At 39.2% G+C, this 21523-nt stretch overlaps 1 protein-coding gene across 1 annotated transcript in view; it reads left to right on the forward strand.

Moving 5' to 3' along the window:
• SND1 (staphylococcal nuclease and tudor domain containing 1) overlaps positions 1-21523 on the forward strand; it is a 486203-nt gene that overhangs the window by 168211 nt on the left and 296469 nt on the right. Inside the window, exon 11 of the mRNA XM_053553506.1 lies at positions 17471-17560. Within this exon, the coding sequence (XP_053409481.1) occupies positions 17471-17560 (90 nt within the window). The remainder of the gene's footprint in view (positions 1-17470; positions 17561-21523) is intronic.

Consider the following 21523-nt stretch of genomic DNA (forward strand, 5'->3'; position numbering starts at 1 on the left):
TGTGAGTGAAAAGCCACTGGGTAATAAGCTAGCTCTTGCTACCATCACAGTCATGGAGAGATGATAGAAACTAGAATGGGTTAAAGATGATAGAAAATAGAATGGGCTAAAGGTCAGAAGATCTTTGGTCTTTCACTCTTGATATTGGGCATGTTATTTCTCTGGGCTTCTAGCTTCTCAGTTCTCTGTGATGTAAAGCTAGTAATTCCAGCTTAATTTGTTAATGAGAGGATTGGAATTAATACATCTAATCTGCCAAGCATTAAGCAGGCACTTGGAGAGTTAATGGTATTTATTTTGCTTTTTAATGAAGTATAGAAATTTAGAGAAGAGTCCACTCTTCCCTTTGTGCTTAGGGAATTAAGTTGGGAGGCTAGCAATAGGAAAGTCAGGGAGAGTATGGTTGTCACAATGCAGTGGTGATAGGATTGACATAAAAACGTTGTTAAATAGGCACCGTTTCAGTTCCTTTTATGGCTAGAAGAACAAGCAAATTCAGGGTGACATTACAGAAAGCAAGAGATAAAACTGTACTCTCACAGATGAAGGCACCAACCTCAGGTCCTGTGTCATTCCTCACACAGTCAAAACAGCTGTGCATGACAACCGTGGTTGCAGAGTGAGAAGCTTTCTATTCTCCCCTCCTGGCCTCTACCCTCACCTGACCATTCTTTGCACGTTTGTTACTTGCCTGCTTGTTCACAAGGTTCAAACAGTGGGGAGAAAAGAACCCCAACAAATGCCTTATATGTTTATTTCAGATTGGGCAAAGGGATAGCTTTGTTCCCATCTCCACTGGCTTCAGGCTTGTTAAGATCCATTTATGCAGCAGGGTAAAGAATGTTATGTGTATATAATGAAGTTGCTAGATCAGCTGAAGGCTGAATCCAACTGTCTGTGTTGTTCACAGTTCTTTTAAGTTCATTTGCCCATATTTCTCTGTGGTAGTAGTGGGTGATAAATGTTGGAGCTTTCTGACTGATGTCAAGGATACTATACGGTAAAAGAAAGTCATCTTTATTCTGTATGGTTAGACTAATACCTGTCCTGAAAAGGCACAGGCGTCATTTTACTAAATATTTATACATAGGCTGAGAGTACTTTGAATTTGGTGGATAAGATATATGGCACTAGACCTGGCAGCCTGATTTAGACCTTGGAGGGATGCAACTGGCAAAGAAGAAACCCAGTATCTAAAGGGAGACCTTTCTACTGTGCACTTACATAATTCAGTCTTGTTTTTTGAACTGCACAGTAATTTATTGCACAAATTTGACTGGAAATCTGGCTCAATTGAAGATTCCCCTGGCACCAGTTAAATAGTGGTGTCATATCCAGCATCATTTTCCCTTCTGTGTTCTTTCAGGAAGAAACTTTAATAATAATTAAAGTTTAGTAATTTAATAATAATTAAACTTCCTTCCTGAAACATAATAATTGTTATGTTTTAATATGGTGAAGAAAGGAAAACATTCACAAAGAAGCATTTCTCTAACAGAATGATACTATCCTCTGAATGGTCTCACCCATTCCTGCTGTCTGTTACAGAGAAAATTGGTTTTCTATTGTCAGAGATTTATATTCTTTTCCTCTTGCTCCTTTCCCCTTTTTTAGAACTGTGGGCGGGCTGGTGGCAAATCACTATGCTGGATGGGGTTCATCTGGCTTGGAGCCTGTGCTTTAAGTAACAGGGTTGTCTCTATGGAGGGCTTTGGCTCTCCATTTTTAGCCTGGGTATGAACAGTAAGAAATGTGGGAGAAGATTTCTCCATTACTAGAAAACATGATTTGGGGCCAACTGGTTAATTATGAGCTTCCAGTGGAAAGGAAGAGTATTGCCAGAAGGGCAGAGCCAGTTGTGCTATACTGGTCCCTGTTGCTACCCTTTACCACACTGGTATCCATTACCTTCAAACCTCCAGGCCTGCTTTTGTCTTTGAGTAGTTTTTTCTCTTCACTCCCTTTTCCCTACTGCTTTAAAATTCTAGTTTCTTATTCATGGATTTTTTTTTTAAATGTCCATTGCAATGAAGTAATTTCCCCTTTTAACATTGATTCACATTTCCAATTGCTCATCAGATCTATTAGCTAGGTGGAAAGAGGCTCTTCTGCAGAGACACTAGTTATATTTTATTTCTTTTCAGCTCTATTTGCTCATTTAAACAGCATATGAATTGTACTCTTAATTTAGCAAAACTTTGCGCCTGTTAGTTTTGCTACAGATTTGTCTTTCCGGAAAACAGGGCTCTACTATCCGTCACTACCCTTTCCTTCTTTTCTTCCATTTTAACCCCCAAATATACTACAACATCAATTGCCCTGGCTCAAATTCATGAGTGTGGTTAGGAAATTACCCCTTTTTATATTATAGCTTACTTAATATCATGTTTACTTTAGTGTTGAACTGTCATACTTGAGATATTTTTAGTATATAGTTCATCTTTACTTGAATTCAGAAGGTATTATATGTGTTCTGTTAGGATTTCTGCTAAATACGTGTTAATGATAGATTGAGGGTGTGTTTTTGCAAAGACTGTAAGAAAATTCATTAAAATTTAGAAAATTGCCTTAAAGTCTTAGTCTCAGCCACATAAAAAGAGACCTTGCTGATTATTTGGCTTATGTAAGCGTGCATTTTCTCTGACATTACACACAGTCTGCTTGGAGTATTGCTTTTGGGGGGGTGAGGGGGGACAGAGACTCACTATGTGACCCTGGGTACAGTATCGTGACATCATCTTAGCTAACAGCAACCTCAAATTCTTGGGGTCAAGCAATCCTCTTGCCTCAGCCTCCCGAGTAGTTGGGACTACAGATGCCTGCCATGACACCAAGGCTAGTTCTTTCTTTTCTTTGGTGAAGTCAGGGTCTCACTCTTGCTCAGGCTGGTCACCCTCCCAGAGTGCTAGGATTACAATGTGAGCCACCACACCCAGTCAAGATTTCTAGTCTTTATAATCTTTATTCATTAATGGATTTGTTTGTGTATAGCATAGAATCGTATTTAGTAATAGTAACCACAAGATTGAGGAATAGTTTGCATCTAACCTGTGCAATATAACTGACCTTCATTCAGTGAATTTGCTAACAACGGTAGGAAGCTGCAGTGATATTGTCCCCCCTTTTTAATTCACTAGGAGATTATTAACTAGTTTTTTTATTGCCATAATTACAAGAGGTGAGTTTGAGTGGTTAAAAATCTTTGTGATAGACCTTTTTGTATTCTCCATTTATTCTCTTCAGTATGTTAGCATTTACTAGGAATGTGGCACTGTTTGGGGTACTTACTAGGTACCATAAAATATCTTTTTTCCTCTCACATAGATCTTCCCTCATGTAGTCTGGGAGAGAAGATAAGACCTGTATGAAGTAATTAAATTATAGTAATACAAGGCAGAAAGTGATTAGTGTTGTAACTTTGTCTTATCTCTTTTTCTGTCTCTTGACATTTTAGCTCTTGTTAACATCCATATTAGATGTTGTGAAACTTAGCCAAGTAGCTTTGCTTCTTGGTAACAGTAAAAGTGCGGAATTGGTTTTCTCATGGAGTTATTTGGTGAAGTGTTCCTTTAGTGTGAACTTACCTACTATATTTAACCCTTTGTCCTAATACAGTAGAACCTCCATAGTTGACCACCTCCCTGTGTTGACCACATCTTTAACTTGACCTACTTTTCCTAGACTGGGCATGTATTAGGGTACCTGTGGTTGGGTGCCTACATTGACCACCTCCATATGTTGACCAGTTTGTTACAGTCTCTTGAGTGGTCAATTTACTGTATTTTTCAGTTTTCTAATTTTTTACTTAATGTTTAGATAATTTGGCTTGGCTTTCACTGCAAAGTCATATACAAGGCCAAATAAGTCTTACATTGCTGATTCTTTTTTTTTTTTGGTAGAGACAGAGTCTCACTTTATCACCCTCGGTAGAGTGCCGTGGCATCACACAGCTCACAGCAACCTCCAACTCCTGGGCTTAGGCGATTCTGTTGCCTCAGCCTCCCGAGGAGCTGGGACTACAGGCGCCCGCCACAACTCCCAGCTATTTTTTTCTTGCAGTTTGCCCGGGGCTGGGTTTGAACCCGCGACCCTCAGTATATGGGGCTGGCATCCTACTCACTGAGCCATAGGCACTATCCTACATTGCTGATTCTTAAGAGGAAACTGAGGCAGGTAAACCAGGAGGAAGCCTGCTTGTGCCAGAATTAACTGTCTAGAAGCCCATGTTTCTATGTAGATCAACAATAAGCTGCTCATTACTCTTCATCATTTAGTCCAATGAAATATTTGGAGGATGTTTGATTTCAAGGTCCAAGACAACCTTTAAGAGTACTGAACCTGAAGTACTGAAGCCTGGCATGGCCAGGCTTTGTTCTCTTCAAGGATGTGATGCTCTCTTTATCTCATTATCCCAGGCTTCCTGGCGGAAGCCTCACTGTTCCTCTAGGAAAGATGTCATAGACTTCATTCCCTCTTGAAACAGATTTTTATTTCTAGAGCATTTCATGGGTGGGAAAAACTTTTGTGCCCATTTACGTGTTGGAAGCTATACCTATGCAGGGAAGGGAATGTCTTTTTTATTTTCAGTTTTCTTCTGGTCTGGGAGCCACTTTGTGCTGGTTGCACAGCTTCTTGTGAGCCTTTGCCTCCATTAGCATTTTATTCCAGCCTGTCTCCTGTTTTTGCAGAAGTATTTGTAGCTAAGTGAGCAGACCACATATGACTTGCTGGTTTGGGAGCCCTTAGAGCCTTTAAGCTGTTTATTCATAAAGTCTTGACAGGGACTTGGAGGGGGAAAAGACCTGATACTTGGCTTCTCTTACTTCCCTTCTCATTCCTCTATTCTCTCTGTCTTCCTCCTTTCCCCATTCTTACTGTATCCGAGCAGTAAATGGCAAGTACTTCTGAAAATGCTCTAGTTGGCTGATGTAACTGAGCAGAAGAGCAGTCTCCAGAGGCACCGGAGACATTTTTTATTGTTGTTGTGTTGTTTTGTGTTGTTTCTTACAGGATGGTCTTGAAAATGGTACTTTAATTTTTAATGTGTAAGTTCCTGTGCAATACTATCATATGCTGTGCACTAGAGATAACGGGTCACTCTCTTCAAGGACATGAGGTTGCCTATATTCATTTTACTGCTTTTTCTTCTTCTTTTTTTTTTTTTTTTTTTTTTTAGTACCATTTGACATATTTTCATCACACTGGTTAATGTAACCTTCCTGGCATTTTCTTATTTATTGTGTTAAGACATTTATATTCTACATTTAGTAAGTTTCACATGTACCCTTGTAAGATGCACCATAGGTGTAATCCCACCAATCACCCTCCCTCTACCCCACCTCCAATCTCTTACCCCTCCCTCTCCCCCTTCCTCATATTTTTAGGTTATAACTGGGTTATAGCTTTCATATGAAAGCCATAAATTAGTTTCATAGCAGGGCTGAGTACATTGGATACTTTTCTTCCATTCTTGAGATACTTTACTAAGAAGAATATGTTCCAGCTCCATCCATGTAAACATGAAAGAGGTAAAGTCTCCATCTTTCTTTAAGGCTGCATAATATTCCGTGGTGTACATATACCACAGTTTATTAATCCATTCGTGGGTCAATGGGCACTTGCGATTTTTCCGTGACTTAGCAATTACGAATTGGGCTGCAATAATCATTCTGGTACAAATATCTTTGTTATAATGTGACTTTTGGTCTTCTGGGTATATACCTAGTAGAGGAATTACAGGATTAAATGGCAGGTCTATTTTTAGATCTCTAAGTGTTCTCCAAACATCTTTCCAAAAGGAATGTATTAATTTGCATTCCCACCAGCAGTGTAGAAGTGTTCCCTTTACTCCACATCCATGCCAATGTCTTTGGTCTTGGGATTTTGTGATATGGGCTAATCTTACTGGAGTTAGATGATATCTCAAAGTAGTTTTGATTTTCATTTCTCTGATGATTAAAGATGAGGAGCATTTTTTCATATGTCTGTAGGCTGTGTGCCTGTCTTCTTCAGAGAAGTTTCTCTTCAAGTCCCTTGCCCAGCCTGAGATGGGATCACTTGTTCTTTTGTAGCTAATACGTTTGAGTTCTCTGTGGATTCTGGTTATTAAACCTTTGAACCAGCCTTGAGACCCTGGGTTAAAACTGACGTGGTCATGATGTAATTTGTATGATGTGTTGCTGGATTCTGTTTGTTAGGATCTTGTTGAATATTTTTGCATCTATGTTCATTAGTGATATTGGTCTATAATTTTCTTGTTGGATCTTTTCCTGGTTTGGGGATTAGGGTGATGTTTGCTTCATAGAACATGTTGGGTAGTATTTCTTCTTTTTCTATATTTTGGAAGAGGTTGAGTAATATAGGTACTAGTTCCTCTTTAAAGGTTTGGTAGAATTCTGACGTAAAGCCACCTTGTCCCAGGCTTTTCTTTTTAGGGAGACTTTGTATGGTTGATGCTATTTCAGAACTTGATATAGGCCTGTTCAGCATTTCCACTTGATTCTGGCTAAGTCTTGGAAGGTGCTTCCGAGTATTGGTCAGTTTCCTTCAGATTTTCATATTTCTGAGAATAAAGTTTCTTGTAATATTCATTAAGGATTTTTTGGATTTCCGAGGAGGCTGTTGTTCTTTTGTCTTTGTCATTTCTGATTGATGAAATTAGAGATTTTACTCTTTTTTACCTGGTTAGGTTAGCCAACGGTTTATCTATTTTATTAACCTTTTCAAAAAACCAACTTTTTGAGTTATTTATCTGTTGTATAATCCTTTTGTTTTCAATTTCATTTAATTGTGCTCTAATTTTGGTTATTTCATTTCTTCTACTGGGTTTGGGGTTGGAATGTTATTCCTTTTCCAGTTGCTTGAGCTGTCCCATTAAGTTGTTAACTTCCTCTCTTTCCATTCTCTTGAGGAAGGCTTACAGTGCTATAAATTGCCCTCTTAGGACTACCTTTGCAATATCCCAGAGGTTCTGATAATTCGTGTCTTCGTTGTCGTTTTGTTCCAAAAATTTGACAATTTCCTTCTTAATCTCATCTATGACCCAGTTATCTTTCAGCATAAAGTTATTTAACTTCCATGTTTTTGTATGAGTATGCAGATTCCTGCTGTTACTCAGTTCAACTTTTATTCCATGGTGGTCCAAGAAGATGCAAGGAATAATTTCTATTCCTTTAAATTTACTGAGGTTAGACTTGTGACTTAAGATGTGATCAGTTTTGGAGTATGTTCCAGGGGCTGATGAGAAGTATGTGTATTCAGTTTTGTTGGGATGAGATGTTCTGTAGATGTCTGTTAAATCCAAATGTTAGATGGTTAGGTTTAAATCTAAAATTTTTTTGCTCAGCTTCTTATTGGAGGATCTATCCAACACTGCCAAAGGAGTGTTAAAATCTCCAGCGCTTATGGAACTTGAGGAAATCAAGTTGTTGATGTCTGTTAGAGTTTCTCTTATAAATTGAGGCGTATTCTGGTTGGACGCATAAATATTAATAATTGAAATCTCATCATATTTTGTCTTACCCTTAACAAATATGAAGTGACCATTCTTATCCTTCCTTACGTTTGTTGGTTTAAAGCCTATTGTGTCTGCAAATAGAATTGCAACACCTGCTTTTTTCTGATTACCATTTGCCTGAAATATGGACGAGCATCCCATCATGCTGAGTCTACATTTTACTTTTAAAGTAAGATGAGATTCTTGTATGCAGCAAATATCTGGCCTGAGTTTTTGTATCCAGTTAGCCAACCTGTGTCTCTTTAGAGGACAGTTTAAGCCATTCACATTAATGGAGAACATTGATAAGCCTGGTGGAATTTTGGGTATTAAGTTTTTCAAAAGTCCAGTGGACGTTTTTAATCCTTTCGCCATGTGGAAGTTGGAGTTTGATCAAAAGTTTCTGAGTGAGGGTGGTGCCTGTGGCTCGGTTGGTAGGGCGCTGGCCCCATATACTGAGGGTGGCGGGTTCAAACCCGGCCCCGGCTGAACTGCAACCAAAAAATAGCCGGGCGTTGTGGCAGGTGCCTGTAGTCCCAGCTACTTGGGAGGCTGAGGCAAGAGAATCGCTTAAGCCCAGTAGTTGGAGGTTGCTGTGAGCTGTATGATGCCATGGCACTCTACCAAGGGCCATAAAGTGAAACTCTGTCTCTACAAAAAAAAAAAAAAAGTTTCTGAGTGAGTTTACTTTTGTGGTAGAGGATTGTGCTGGTCATTATGGAGGGTAGTTCTGAGAATATTCTGAAGAGCTGGTTTGGTATGGCAAATTTCTTCAACATGTGAATGTCATTAAAATATTTAATTTCTCTATCATAAATGAAACTCAGTTTAGCTGGATACAGGATTCGGGGTTGAAAGTTATTTTGTTTTAGGAGATTAAAAGTCTATGACCTCCCTCTTCTGCCTTGAAAGGTTTCAGCAGAGAGATCTGCAGTCATTCTAATATTCTTCCCTTTGTAGGTAATGGTTTTCTTACGTCTGGCTGCTTTCAGAATTTTCTCTTTCATGTTACCTTTAGTGAAGTTAATTATGATGCGCCTTGGGGATGTCTTATTCGGATTGAATTGTGCTGCTGTTCTCAAACTGCCTGCTCTCTGAATTTCAGAATCTTGGCATATCTGGAAAATTCTCCTGCATAATTTCATGGAGAAGAGCCTCTGTGCCTTGCGAATCCATTTCATTGCTTTCAAGGATTCCAGCCAGGCGGATATTAGCCTTCTTCAAATTATCCCAGAACTCTGAGAGAATGATCCATTTTTGCTCTCCATTTCTCTTCCTCTTTGAGAGTTTAGGAGCGTTGAAAGGCTTTGTCTTCAATGTCAGAAATCCTTTCTTCTGCTTGCTCCATTCTGTTACTGAGGGAGTCTACTGTATTTTTCAAATCTTTGAGGTCTGCCAATTCTTGCTTCAATGTGTTAAAATCTTTGGTGGTTTGTCTTTAAATTCATTGAATCCTTGAGACCACTTTTGAATTGCTCCTCTGATTTCTAATTCCAACTTTTCCTCCATTCTATTAATCTTGTTTGCAATACAAATTCTGAATTCGATTTCTGACGTCTTGGCCATCTCTTTATGAATGGGATCTTCAGTTACATCTGCCATATCTTTCCTTGGGGTGTTGATCTATTCTGACTATTCATGTTACGATAGTTTTTCCGCTGATTCCGCCCCATGATTATTTTGCACTGTTTGACTTTTCCCCTGTAGTTTGTTGAGGACCCTACCAACTACTTTTCCCCTGTAGTTTGAGAGCTACAGCCTGAGAAACTGGGGATCTGCTGGTGTGGTGGGGCTAAGTGGCTCTGTCTTATTTTTAGCTGCTCTCTGTCTGACCCTAGTGAAACAGTTACCCTGGGTTGAAGTCTTAGCTGTGGAGAAATACCAGAAAGTAAGTCACCCTGCTCCTTACAGGCAACAATTGGAAAAGGAAAATCAAACCTTCCTACAAGCACACCCCCAGGGTACCACTTGGATAGTCCTCAGGCGATTGACTCAGTTCAAAAGCTCCACCTGAATTGTCTCAGTCAGCACCTGTCTCAGGTGGGAGAGTTTAAAAGGTCTCTGGCAACTAGATTGCAGGGGTCTCCTGAGGAGGTTTTTGGATATGGGAGGCTTCTAGACATGTCCTTTTAGGTCTCTTTTAGGAAGAGAAAAGATATCTTCTATTGTACAAGATGATTGCAATTTTAAACGTTCCCTCGTCTGCTTACCTTTTATAGAAATGTGCTACTGTACGTGTTAAGGACCATAAAACAATGGCTATCCCTGTGTCTTCTGTCTCCTGGCTGCCAAGGGAATTGAAAGGTCCTTAATTGTAAATATGCCCAGGGCATGTGGTAATGTTCCTATTTTAAGTCTATAATTGAAATGGAAATTGCAGCCTTTGTTTATTAAAATGGCATGTGTGGCAGGGCAACTGGGACTGGTCCATTATTTACTGTTTGAAATTTTATTCATTTTAATCTGATCATGTCTGTAGTTCTTATTTTAAATCAACAGTTTTAAGATCACCATGGAGTATAATTCTGCTTGGCTACATTAATTAATATTTATAGTTTGAGTCTCCTCTTAAAAGTAAAAATAAAACTTGTGGTTGACCCTGTTTATTTAATAGCATGTTTGTAGTTAAATTATCCCATCTGCCTCAGAAAGGGATATATCTATGAAAGAGAATTTTTTTTGAGGAAAAAATGTAATTTAGTACATTTCTTATGAGGAAAAGAATATTTATTCTGTTAAAGAGAGGAATGAAAGTGTTAGACATTGTGAGAAGTGAGGAAAAGGTGATCGAACAAGGTTTGGAGATATTTTGTTTTTCCCTGAACATTTTTGGCTTTAAAAAAACTCGCAAATGTACAGAATAATTTAACAAACATCTGGGTTCCTTTTTTAGCCTTTATATTCTCCTCTATTTGCTTTAGATTCCTTTTTTATATTTTTAACATTAAACATTAAAGATACAGTTAGAAGTCCCTCTGTATTTGTCCTCAAACCTAAAACCTATTTTGTTCCTCCTGTCTTTTTCTCTCCCGGCCCATCCACATCACTAATCTTGTTTTTCATTTCTGTGCCTATTTATACTTTTGTTGCTTGCTTAGCTCTGTGAACATTACACTATTGTTCTTGTCTGGTTTTAGAGGGCTTTTATATGGAGTTTTACTATATCTTTTTCTAAATTTATTCATTTGTCAGGTTGTTCTAATTCAGCTTAACTGGTATGTATTCTGTTGTATGACTAACCATACCTAGTGTTAACATGGACATAGTTATACTTATCTTGTACAGGGTAAAAATTTTCTAGGATATATACCTACCTTTAAATACCATTTCCTAGTTAGAAGTATACATGTCTTCACTTTAACCAGATAGTGCCACCTGGCCCCATGTAAAAGTCCCAAGTAGTTAAGCCATTTTATATTCCCAGGCATGGTTAAAACAATAAAGTCGTTTTATATTCCCAGGCATTCCTCGTCTCAACATTCTTTAAAATTTTTGCCAATATGATATAATGTAGTATCTCAGTTTATATTTCTCTGATTATTATCAAAATTATACTTTTTCCCCATACTTATTGTCTAATTGGAATACTTTAGTCAAATTCCTGTTTATACTCAATTCTTTTGTTTGTTATTGATTTGTTAGTTATTTACTGAGTAAATCAAATTAATCGGAAGAGAACTTCCATTGATTTTTACTACCACATCTATCTATCCATCCACCTAACAGAATCTACATCCAGTTTCCTACAGATGATGCACTGTAGGTGCCCCTATGGAAAGCCATTCTTTCCGTGGCATGGACATTGCTTTATCAGTTCTCTGTTCTGTCTTCTGCATTACCATTTATTTGCTCACCACTGGACCATTGCCTGAAATCAAAACCGAAAAACTTTCTTTTCACTCTGCTCCTCCCCTGCCAGTCAATCTCTTAATCCACATAATCTCTTTGTACTCCTTTGTAGCACAGTTTTTAAAAGGACTGTATATAGGTGCTGGGCATGGTGACTCATGACTGTTATCCTCGCACTCTTAGAGGCTGAGCACATGGATTGCCTAAGCTCAGAAGTGTGAGACCAGTTTGACCAAGAGTGAGACACTGTCTCTAATAAAAATGAAAACAACTAGCGTGGCATTGTGGTGGGCCCTTTGTAATCCCAGCTACTTGAGAGGCTGAGGTAAGTGGATCATTTGGGCCCAAGAGTTTGAGATTGCTGTGAGCTGTGACACCGCTGTGGCACTCTACGGAGGGTGACAAAGTGAGACTGTGTCTCCAAAATGAAAAAGAAAGGACTGGGGCAGCGCCTGTGGCTCAGTGAGTAGGGCGCCGGCCCCATACGCCAAGGGTATTGGGTTCAAACCCAGCCCGGGCCAAACTGCAATCAAAAAATAGCCGGGCGTTGTGGCGGGCGCCTGTAGTCCCAGCTGCTCGGGAGGCTGAGGCAAGAGCATCACGGAAGCCTAAGAGTTAGAGGTTGCTGTGAGCTGGGTGACGTTATGGCACTCTACCCGAGGGCGGTACAGTGAGACTCTGTCTCTACAAAAAAAAAAAAAAAAAAAAGGACTAGTTGATTCCTTAACAAGCTGGGAATTGGAGCACTGACCTACAACTTTTGACTCCCCAGAAAACTGACTGCTTATAGCTTGTTACTGACCAGAAGAGGAGGTACTAAGTGGCAGAGGCAGGAAAGAAATCTGAGCGTGAATGGATCCACACAGGTTCAACCCATACAGTTCAAGGGCCAACTGTGCTTGCTTTCTTCTTACCTCTAATGCTCTGCCCAAACTATCCTGGCCCAGGTACCAGTGATGCGCATCCCCCACACACACACATACACACTTAGCTAGATCCCAAGTGCAAATCTTAGTTCCCATTTTGCTTATTTTAGGGCATTTGACGCAGTTGATCATTATTCCTTGTCAATTGACTTTCTTTCTTGGCTTCCAAGATGCAAAAACTCTGGTAGTTTCCTCCTGCCCTGTGCAATTACTGGTTGCTCCTTCCAGTCTCCTTTTGCAGATTAGTTGCGTTTTAATGTTAGAAGATACCAGGTATATGCCTACAACTCCCAAAAGTATTTCACCAGTGCAAGCCAAACTCCACATTTGTATAAACAACTGCCCACTCACAATCTCTGTTTGGTTATCTAACAGCTGAAGTTTAGCAGGTCCTGAACTGCTCTCCCTCCAGTCTTGTCTTCTTGTCCCCATCTCATCTTATGATCCCACTCTTTCCCCCATTTTGCTTAGATATAAAGATAATTCCTCTTTTTCTTTCACACTTCACTTTACATCTGTCTACTTTCAGAATATTTCTGAATCGGCTACCACCTTGGTGTAATCTACCATCGTTTCCTGCTTATTACTATCATAATCTTCTAATTTGTCTTCCTTGCCCCACTCTTACCAGGTGCAGTTTCTGTTCTCAATATAAAAGCCAAAGTTATTCTTTCAAATGTTAAGTCAGATTTGTGTCTTCATTTCTTACCGCCCACCCTCCTGATCGCTAGCCACAGTGGTGTCTTTGGTTTTTCTGAATTCCCCAGGCATACTCCTAATTTGCATCGGCTGTTCTCTTTGCCTTTCTTCAGATGACTAGATGTCCCGTGCCTCTTTTGAGTCTTTGATAAAATGTAATCTTAGTGAGACGATACACCCCTGTTTCTTCTCCTCCTGCTCTACTTTTTCTATCTCTGTTTCACTTGACACCTACCTACAGTCTGTGCTTTGACCTCTCACTGTGTCCTTTCAGTAAAGAACTTTTTAAATTTTAGCAGAGCCACAGTTATCAATCTTTGTTTCATACTGTGTGTCTATTCGGCCTTGTTTAACAAATCCTGCACTATGCCAAGGTCATTTAAGTTTTATGCCTGGAGTTTTTAAGAATAGGCTAGGTAAAACCAGACTTAAAAACGGGTAGAGAATAGACATTTGAATAGAACTCCCTTTCATTCCATTCTAATGAACATTGCTGACACTGTCCAGTTTGGCAACCAGCCAAAATATCTTCGTGTAAAAATACCAGCCATGTCTTAGATGCTGAGATTGGGCCTCCCTCCCAAGCCTGTGAGAGGTACAGGTGATGGACGTTATCTTTTCTTTCTCTAATGTGAGTCATTGCAGGGTCTACATGCAATGTCATTTCTCAGGATGAATAGTGATTACAGCGCACAGCAGTTTGTATATTATCCGCCCACCAGATAAAGCAAGCATTTTTTTTCTATTTTTATTATTTAAAAAAAAGTCCATGTAAATTAGAATCTAACCTAGACAGTTCTTTTTAAGCAGGCAAGATTCAGCTAAAGTCCTGTTTTCTCAGACTACATTCCATACCTCAATTGCCTCTTAGAGATTTCAAAGGCTTTTATGTACCTGGTAATTTGGAGGAATTGCTTTTATTTTGTGGTTTCTCAGGGACTTCTATTATCTCTCTTGAAAGATGTTTGCAGATGTCAATACCTACGAGCTCTGAAGGGTTAGAGTAACAAGATCATTCTGTTTTCACTTGTGATATCTTGTTTTCTGCTTGTGCTATTAGTTCTTTCCTAGCTTCATGAGAGACATATAATCAGACTCTGAAGTTGTACTGTTTTTTTATTGGGGGCATTTATTGGTATACTTTTTATTCTCTTTCATTCTTTCGAGGCTGTTTTGGTTGGCTCAGTCCTATGGAGTGTCTTAAAAGCCAGATTCTTACTTAGATAATTATTCTTATTTAGAATATCTCATCCCCATGATCTTCATTTGAAGGCTTGTTTGTACTTCTGCGTTGTTTCAGAATATGTAGGGTACAGTGCAGAATTTCAGGTTCTGTAGCAAATTAGAAAGCTATGTAAGGTCAGTCTTCTTTCGTTCAATTCATTTTTTTTTTTTTTGCAGTTTTTGGCTGGGGCTGGGTTTGAACCCACCACCTCTGACATATGGGGCCAGCGCCCTACTCCTTTGAGCTACAGGCGCTGCCCACATTTAATTCATTTATTCATTTTTGAAAATGTTAGCTTAGGCTTTTCTAATTACACAGCTACTCTCTGTAAATAGATTGTACTCTTTTGCTTGGTGAGTGTGAATACACTGGCACTTCTTTGTTCCTGAGGGCTGATTCTGATAACCATTGATTTTGTCTTTATTAAAAATCCTGTTAGTTGGCTGGTGCGGTGGCTCCCATCTGTAATTCCAGCACCCTGGGAGGCCAAGGCAGGTGGATTGCTTGGACTCAGGAGTTCAAGACCAGCCTGAGCAAGAGAGAGACCCTGTGTCTACTAAAAATGAAAGACTTGAGGCAAGAGGATCACTTGAGCCCAAAAGTTTGAGGTGACAAAGTGAGTCTCTGTCTCAAAAAAATAAAAGATCCTGTGTATTACTGGCACCTAGCATCTTCATTCTTCTGGTATCAAGTGTCACCACTATTTTATGGCTTTATATACTATACTTGGCTTCTAAATAAATCCCCAAATTGTCACCTCTTTTCAAGTGGCTTCCAAGATGTTTATAAAATATCCATTATCCTGTGTATCTGCCCCAGGCAACTTTTATATATCACATTTTTGTTGTTATTTTCTATAAGAAAGTCTTGACATTATTTTGTTCCTTTAAGAATATCATATGTTGGGTCATATCTCATTACTTAAGACCTTTATCATGATATCCTGGGATCTGGGTTAGAGCTCAACCCTCCCAGTTCTTTTTGTTTGAGTATATAGATTCCCACACATCACAGGAGGTTCATTAACCTCCTAAGGGAACACCAGGAATAATGGTGACAATGGCCTTTTTTTGTTGTTGTATGTTTTAATCAGGAAGTTTTTGTTTTTGTTTTAAGACAGAGTCTTACTTTGTCACCCTTGGTAGAGTGCTGTTGTCTCATACTTCATAGCAACCTCAAACTCTTGGGCTCAATTAATTCTCTTGCCTCAGTCTCCGAAATAGCTGGGACTACAGGCACCCACCACAATGATCGGCTATTTTTTTTTTTTTTTTTGCAGTTTTTGTCTGGGGCTGGGTTTGAACCCGCTACCTCCGGCATATGGGGCCAGCACCCTACCCCTTTGAGCCACAGGTGCTGTCCAATGCTTGTCTATTTTTAGAGACAAGGTCTGGCTCTGGCTCAGGCTCATCCCAAACCTGTGAGCTCGGGCAGTCGACCTGCCTCAGCCACCCAGAGTGCCAGGATTTCAGGCATGAGCCACCCCTGGCCTGGAAGATTTTGTTGAACAAGAAATGTGTAGCTCAAGTTTCCTTGCGACCAACAGAGTTATCTATATTCTAATAAAATATTTTCTTGGTCACAATCAATGAATTAAAATATTTGTATGATGTGTTCAGGACACTGAGGCTTAGTGTGCATCAAGAAGGAAACATCTATTTTGATCCCTTTAACCAGTAGTTCGCTATTTAAGAAAAAAATATTTTTATCTTCTTTGAGTACAGAGTAGATTACATAGAGGTGTCTGGTTTTATCAGGTGTGTCATAGATGGCAAAGTTTTGACCTGTGGATAACCATAGAGGAGGGGCGATCTGTGATGTACATCTAGGTTAGGAGTTAGTCCTTGATTTTCTCCTTTCTTTCTTTGCTTTTTCCAAATATTATCTGGAAATAACAGATATCTGGAAGTCTGTATATGCAGTTCTGTTCACCCAGTATACTTTATCTTTGTGTATCATTCTGCATTTTTCCTTTGTAGCTACTTTAACTGTCATTGAATATACCCTTTAGGAGGTACTGTGTTCTGGAGAGTTAAGAGCAGGGTCTCTGTTGTCTTGGAACTTACAGGCTAATGAGACAGAGACTTTAAAGTATTTATACCACCTGGTCTGGCCAAGATCTTATGTTTCTTATTCATACCTTCCACTCCTCCCCACCCCATGACTTGCTATGCATGTTATTATAACTCATTATTGATTCTTACTCTTTTATCCCCTCTCTTTATTTCATTGTCAGTTTTTGTTAAATCATTTTTTTCAAATGGTTCTTACATCTCTCAGATTCCTATCCCTTCCCACTCATGTCACCTCTATCTTAGATTCTCCTGCGTCTTCTCAAAATGACATTGTTTAGAATCGTCACCTCATTTCAAGTGTAGGAAGGGTCTGGGGTCCATGATATAATAAAGTAATTGTGTGTGTTTTGCTTATTGACATACTGTTTCTTCCAGCCCCTCTCCTTCTGCTTGTTCTGTTTTTTTTTTTTTTTTTACAATTCTAATTATTTTCCTAGTTCTTTCCTATCCTGCAAGCTCATGTTAAATTTCACCTTGTCAATGAAACATTTCCTGATTACTTCTTTCTTTCCACTTCCCTGAACTCTTAAAACATTTAGTCCCTACTATGTATCACATAATTTAGCACTTAATCGAACCTGCTTTGTGGTACTACTTCATATCTGTAAGATTTCTTCTTCTTCTTCTTTTTTTTTTGCAATTTTTGGCCAGGGCTGGGCTTGATCCCACCACCTCCAACATATGGGGCCGGTGCCCTGCCCCTTTGAGCCACAGGCACCACCCAAGATTTCTTTTATTACTATGTTAAGTTTCAAGATTTTCAAGTATCAATATATGCATTTATTTATAGAATGCTTTGTATAGAGACAAAGCTTAATAAGGTTTTTGGAGTAGTGGAATGAGACTTATAGAGTATCTGAATATTCGAATAGTCCTAATACATATTGAGCTGCTGCTCCTATATCACAGTTTATGTAGTTGTTTTCCTGTTGATGAACATTTGTTTCCTGTTTACATAATTACAAGCATTTCATTTCTTATCTTTGACGCTGCCATGTGGACAAGATAATTCTAGTCCTAATAAAGCATTTCAAACAAATATTCATTAATCTTTTATTCTATGTCTCACACTCACTTAATATTTATGATACTAAGAGATAGCCATTGTCAGAGACATTCCAGTATCTTGTGCTCTTGGCAGTGTTCATTTGTTTTTATTTTGTTTTTTCATTCCTTATATGGTATTTTATTTTGTTTTTAGGATAAGAACAAGAAATTGCGTCCCCTGTATGACATTCCCTACATGTTTGAGGCCCGGGAATTTCTTCGAAAAAAGCTTATTGGGAAGAAGGTAAGTGATGATACAACATATTTGCAAATGGTTGGGCTTACGGTAATCCTTTGGAGGTGATTATTTTAAGCTGGGCCCTTTTACAGCACATGATACCTCTCCATCAAGTCAAGTGGAATTACTTTGATATGAAGAGAGGTGTATCTGTGTGTCCGGAAGTCTACCCTTTGGGAAAGGTTTTAAATTGGGGCCCTGACCACAGTTTGCCAACACTCTGATGACAGGCTTAATTCAAGTTTCAATATTTGCATATTGCCCTGAGCTTCATTCACTTGGCTCTGTTGTTCTCTCCAGCTACCTTCATTAAAAGTCTGGGCTTATGGGATTTACTAGTAAGGGAAGGTTGCTGCTTTTTCATGCCTCCCCTGCTTCTGAGGGATAGGCTGGCTATAAAAAGGGGAAGAGGGGCTCTCTTGGGATAGGAGTGTGCTTATTGGAATGCACTATGATGTGAACGCGACTTCTGTTTCCATGGCTTGTAAAGTTTCCTGTAGCCTCTACTGCAGTGCCATGGGAACCTTTTGTTGGTCAGGTAGGTGTAACGTGGCTTCCTGGAAGTTCCTGTGCAAATTTGTATGTAGCACATTGACTTTGTAGCCTAGTATTACAGCTTGGAGACCTTGGAGTGCATTTTCTGTGTCTTTCATTAAAGCATAATATTCTGTGACCAGCTACAGAATTTGTATTCTGGGAAGCTAATGGTGAGCCTTCCAGTTATCTCCTTATTTTTCTTAACTTACACCAGTCCTGAGTGGTTCCTTAGGGCGTAGGTGAACAAAGAAAATGAATGGAATGGTTCCTTTGCTGGTCATTGAGGGAACTCCATTCAGGCAAGGACTATGATTCATCTTTTCCTTATTTCAGTTGGGATTTTAGGAGATAGACCACCTTTTGAGTTGATTTTTATTCTATCCTCAGAAAGGTAAGACTACTCCTTATTTTGTCTGGTCATAACACATGAAAGCTATATTAGCATTTCTTACTTTTAAACTATTGATGTTGTGACAGATTTGGTAAGGCTTTTGCTATGCCAGAATAATATATTATAAATATAAACATGACCTATTTTATTTTATATCATGGTCACTGGGATGGTAAATTATAACAAGAAATTTTGAAGTAGGACATAGGTGAAATTGCTAATTTTGAAGTAGGGAAACCAAAGTGGATTCCCTAAAATGAGTATTAAATCTTCTCAGGTTTCTTCAGAGAATAGGCTCATTTGTCATTGTATAAAACTTGACAGAATGCTGTCTGATCTAACGTCTAACATCTCTTTCACCAAGTTCATATCATATCACTCATTTATTGGCTCATAAATAATTGCAAATAGACAACCAAGGAATTGCCTCACATGTGTGGATTTCAATCCTGAAATCACCTGGTTTCTTTGAATGTTACCTCATCCTGATTCTGTTTCATCCCTGGGAACATAGATCACAGCTTATTGCAGCAGCTGCTGAATGGTCCTGGGAGGTTAGCCCAAGCCTCTGCTCTCAAGGACTGTGTGCCAGGCCATTGTAAAGTCTTCTATCACAGGATAAAAGGACTGACCTTCAGTGTCAGATGTAGTGTCGATTCTTAAACAGTTACGTTCTTTCTTAGTGAGAGAAGCCTTTTTTGCTGGTTCCCTTGCAACAAAGTTGATTGGATTCTGTTTGTGCTGAGCCTGTTTTGTCCCCCACACTGACATTGTATAAATGATGAATATTGTATCTGTGTGTAGGGAGTAGGATGCAGCTCAGCTCTGCTGGGCTGGAACATTTCCTGATGCAAACTACTTTTCCTGACTCACCACCTGAAACCACTTGCCTGTCTTCTGGGCCCATTAGTTGTGACAGTGAACACCCATGTGCTCTGGCGTCTGGGAGCAGGCAGGGCAGTTGCTGCCTCAGGGGGGTGGCTAGCACATCACTGCACATTTCTGCCAATTCCCTTCAGACCTCTGCAGCTGTTCAGCATGGCACATGGTGATTAAGAGACACCACATGGGAGCATGTGTGTCTTTGTGCCTATGTGCATGAAAGCTGATTATGGCAGCCTGACACAGCTTAAGGAAGATGATGGCAGTAAAATCATCTTCTCTGCCTGCACTATTATTTGATCCTCCCGGAGAGTGCATAATATGACAATTTTAAGGAGTTTCTAAAGTGTAGAGAAATAAGATTGATGGCAAATGATGCTAAGGTTGTTGACTCTGATGACCTCCATCCCAGTTTTGGAAATTCATGTTGATTCACTCTTTAGATTTAATTCTGGATAAATACCTGATTAAAGTAACCATACTACTCTCAAAGACTTGGTTTTATCATTTGTGAACTGGGAGTACTATTTGCCTTCTCTCTCTCATGAAGTTGTGTTGTGAGAATCCAGGATGGTGGTAGAGTTTCATGTCTGCCCAGATGCCAGTAAAGTAGATGGTTTGATTTTGCTAAATCATACTGTGTTTGTATAGAATCTAGCATAGCCCTTCTTTTTCAGATACGACTTATTCCTGGCTCTGAGATCAAGAGAAGTATACCAGTGTGCAACTGAACTATCATAAGTTATATTTTTCCATGTCTTTCATTGTTGGTTCTGCTTTTCAATCCATTGCATGGATTCAAGTGTTACCTAGTTAGATGTGGCATCGGGGCTTTAGATTTCACAAAATGAGTATATGCTAGTGCTGAAGAGTGTGCATGTGTCTTTCTAATTGAGGAAGCAGTAGAAGAATACATGTTTATTCTTGAAGTGTTTTAACAGCTATCTAGATTGCCATTCTGCTTGGTAGAATGCCCTTCCAATCCCCCTGTTTGCCATCTGCCATCCTTCCACTAAAATCTTGACTATGGAATACTCGTGGTTAAAAAAAAATTCACGTTTATTTCTTTAGGGGCTTATGATGAAATGGAATTCATGGTAACTTTAACATGTCTTCTAGTTTTCCAGAATGACTTCCTTAATGTGTAAGATGGTGAGGTTCATGCCCTTCTGAAAGAACCAGGGCTACCATCCTTCTATTATAGCAAGAGCAATTTATTTCTGTGCAATTATTTTTTTGTCCTTAATGCTTAGAGGTCAGCTGATGGAATGCAAGACTTTGTATGTGCTGGTCATTTTGCTCTCAGCAGAATAAGGTAATAACTGGGATCTTCATGGGAATTTCCTCCCAACATAAAATCTCTAAAGTTGAGGCTCAATATTTTTTATCCATGTAATACAGCATTCACAAATGACATATGAATCATTCCTATAACTTCAGTCCCTTAATTGCAGATTTTCTGTCACCATGGGAACCATTGTATTTAAAGGTGGTATTTGGACAATTGGAGGGTCAAAAATGGTAGAACAGATGGAATTACAAGAAGCCAGAGTGCACTGACACTTTAATGTTGGCAATAAAGGCTCTCATTGCAGGCTGTCCTATCATTAGAGACCTTTCTCCCCAAATATATGCCTATTCTGTTAATGTCTTTTTTACTATTTCTTTTGTATAAGCAGTTGTGGAGATTATCTTCATTTGTAAACTAGTAGCATCCTTTGTATGATTTTTTTTTTTTTTTTTTGAGATAGAGTCTCACTATGTCACCCTCGGTAGAGTCCCATGGTCACAGCATCCTCAAACTCGTGTGCTTAAGCGATTCTCTTGCCTTAACGCCTGCCACAACACCCAGCTATTCTTTGGTTGCAGTTGTCATTGTTGTTTAGTAGGCCCAGGCTGGGCTTCAACCTGCCAGCCTCGGTGTATGTGGCTGGCACCCCACTCACTGAGCTACGGGCACTGAGCCTCTTTGTATGATTTTCATGCAACTGAAATTTGTTCTGTGAACTAGACTGGCTACTTTTTTAGGCACTTAAAATTGAGCATTTTTCTTGATCAGTGCAGACATTTGTGAAATTATGGGGCTGTAAATCATTTAGTGAGTTATTTCAAGTCCAGATGGCTTTAGATTGTTTGTCTCTTTTCAAAATCTATCTTTT

Source organism: Nycticebus coucang, chromosome 11, assembly GCF_027406575.1.
Source record: "Nycticebus coucang isolate mNycCou1 chromosome 11, mNycCou1.pri, whole genome shotgun sequence".
Lineage (NCBI taxonomy): Eukaryota > Metazoa > Chordata > Mammalia > Primates > Lorisidae > Nycticebus > Nycticebus coucang.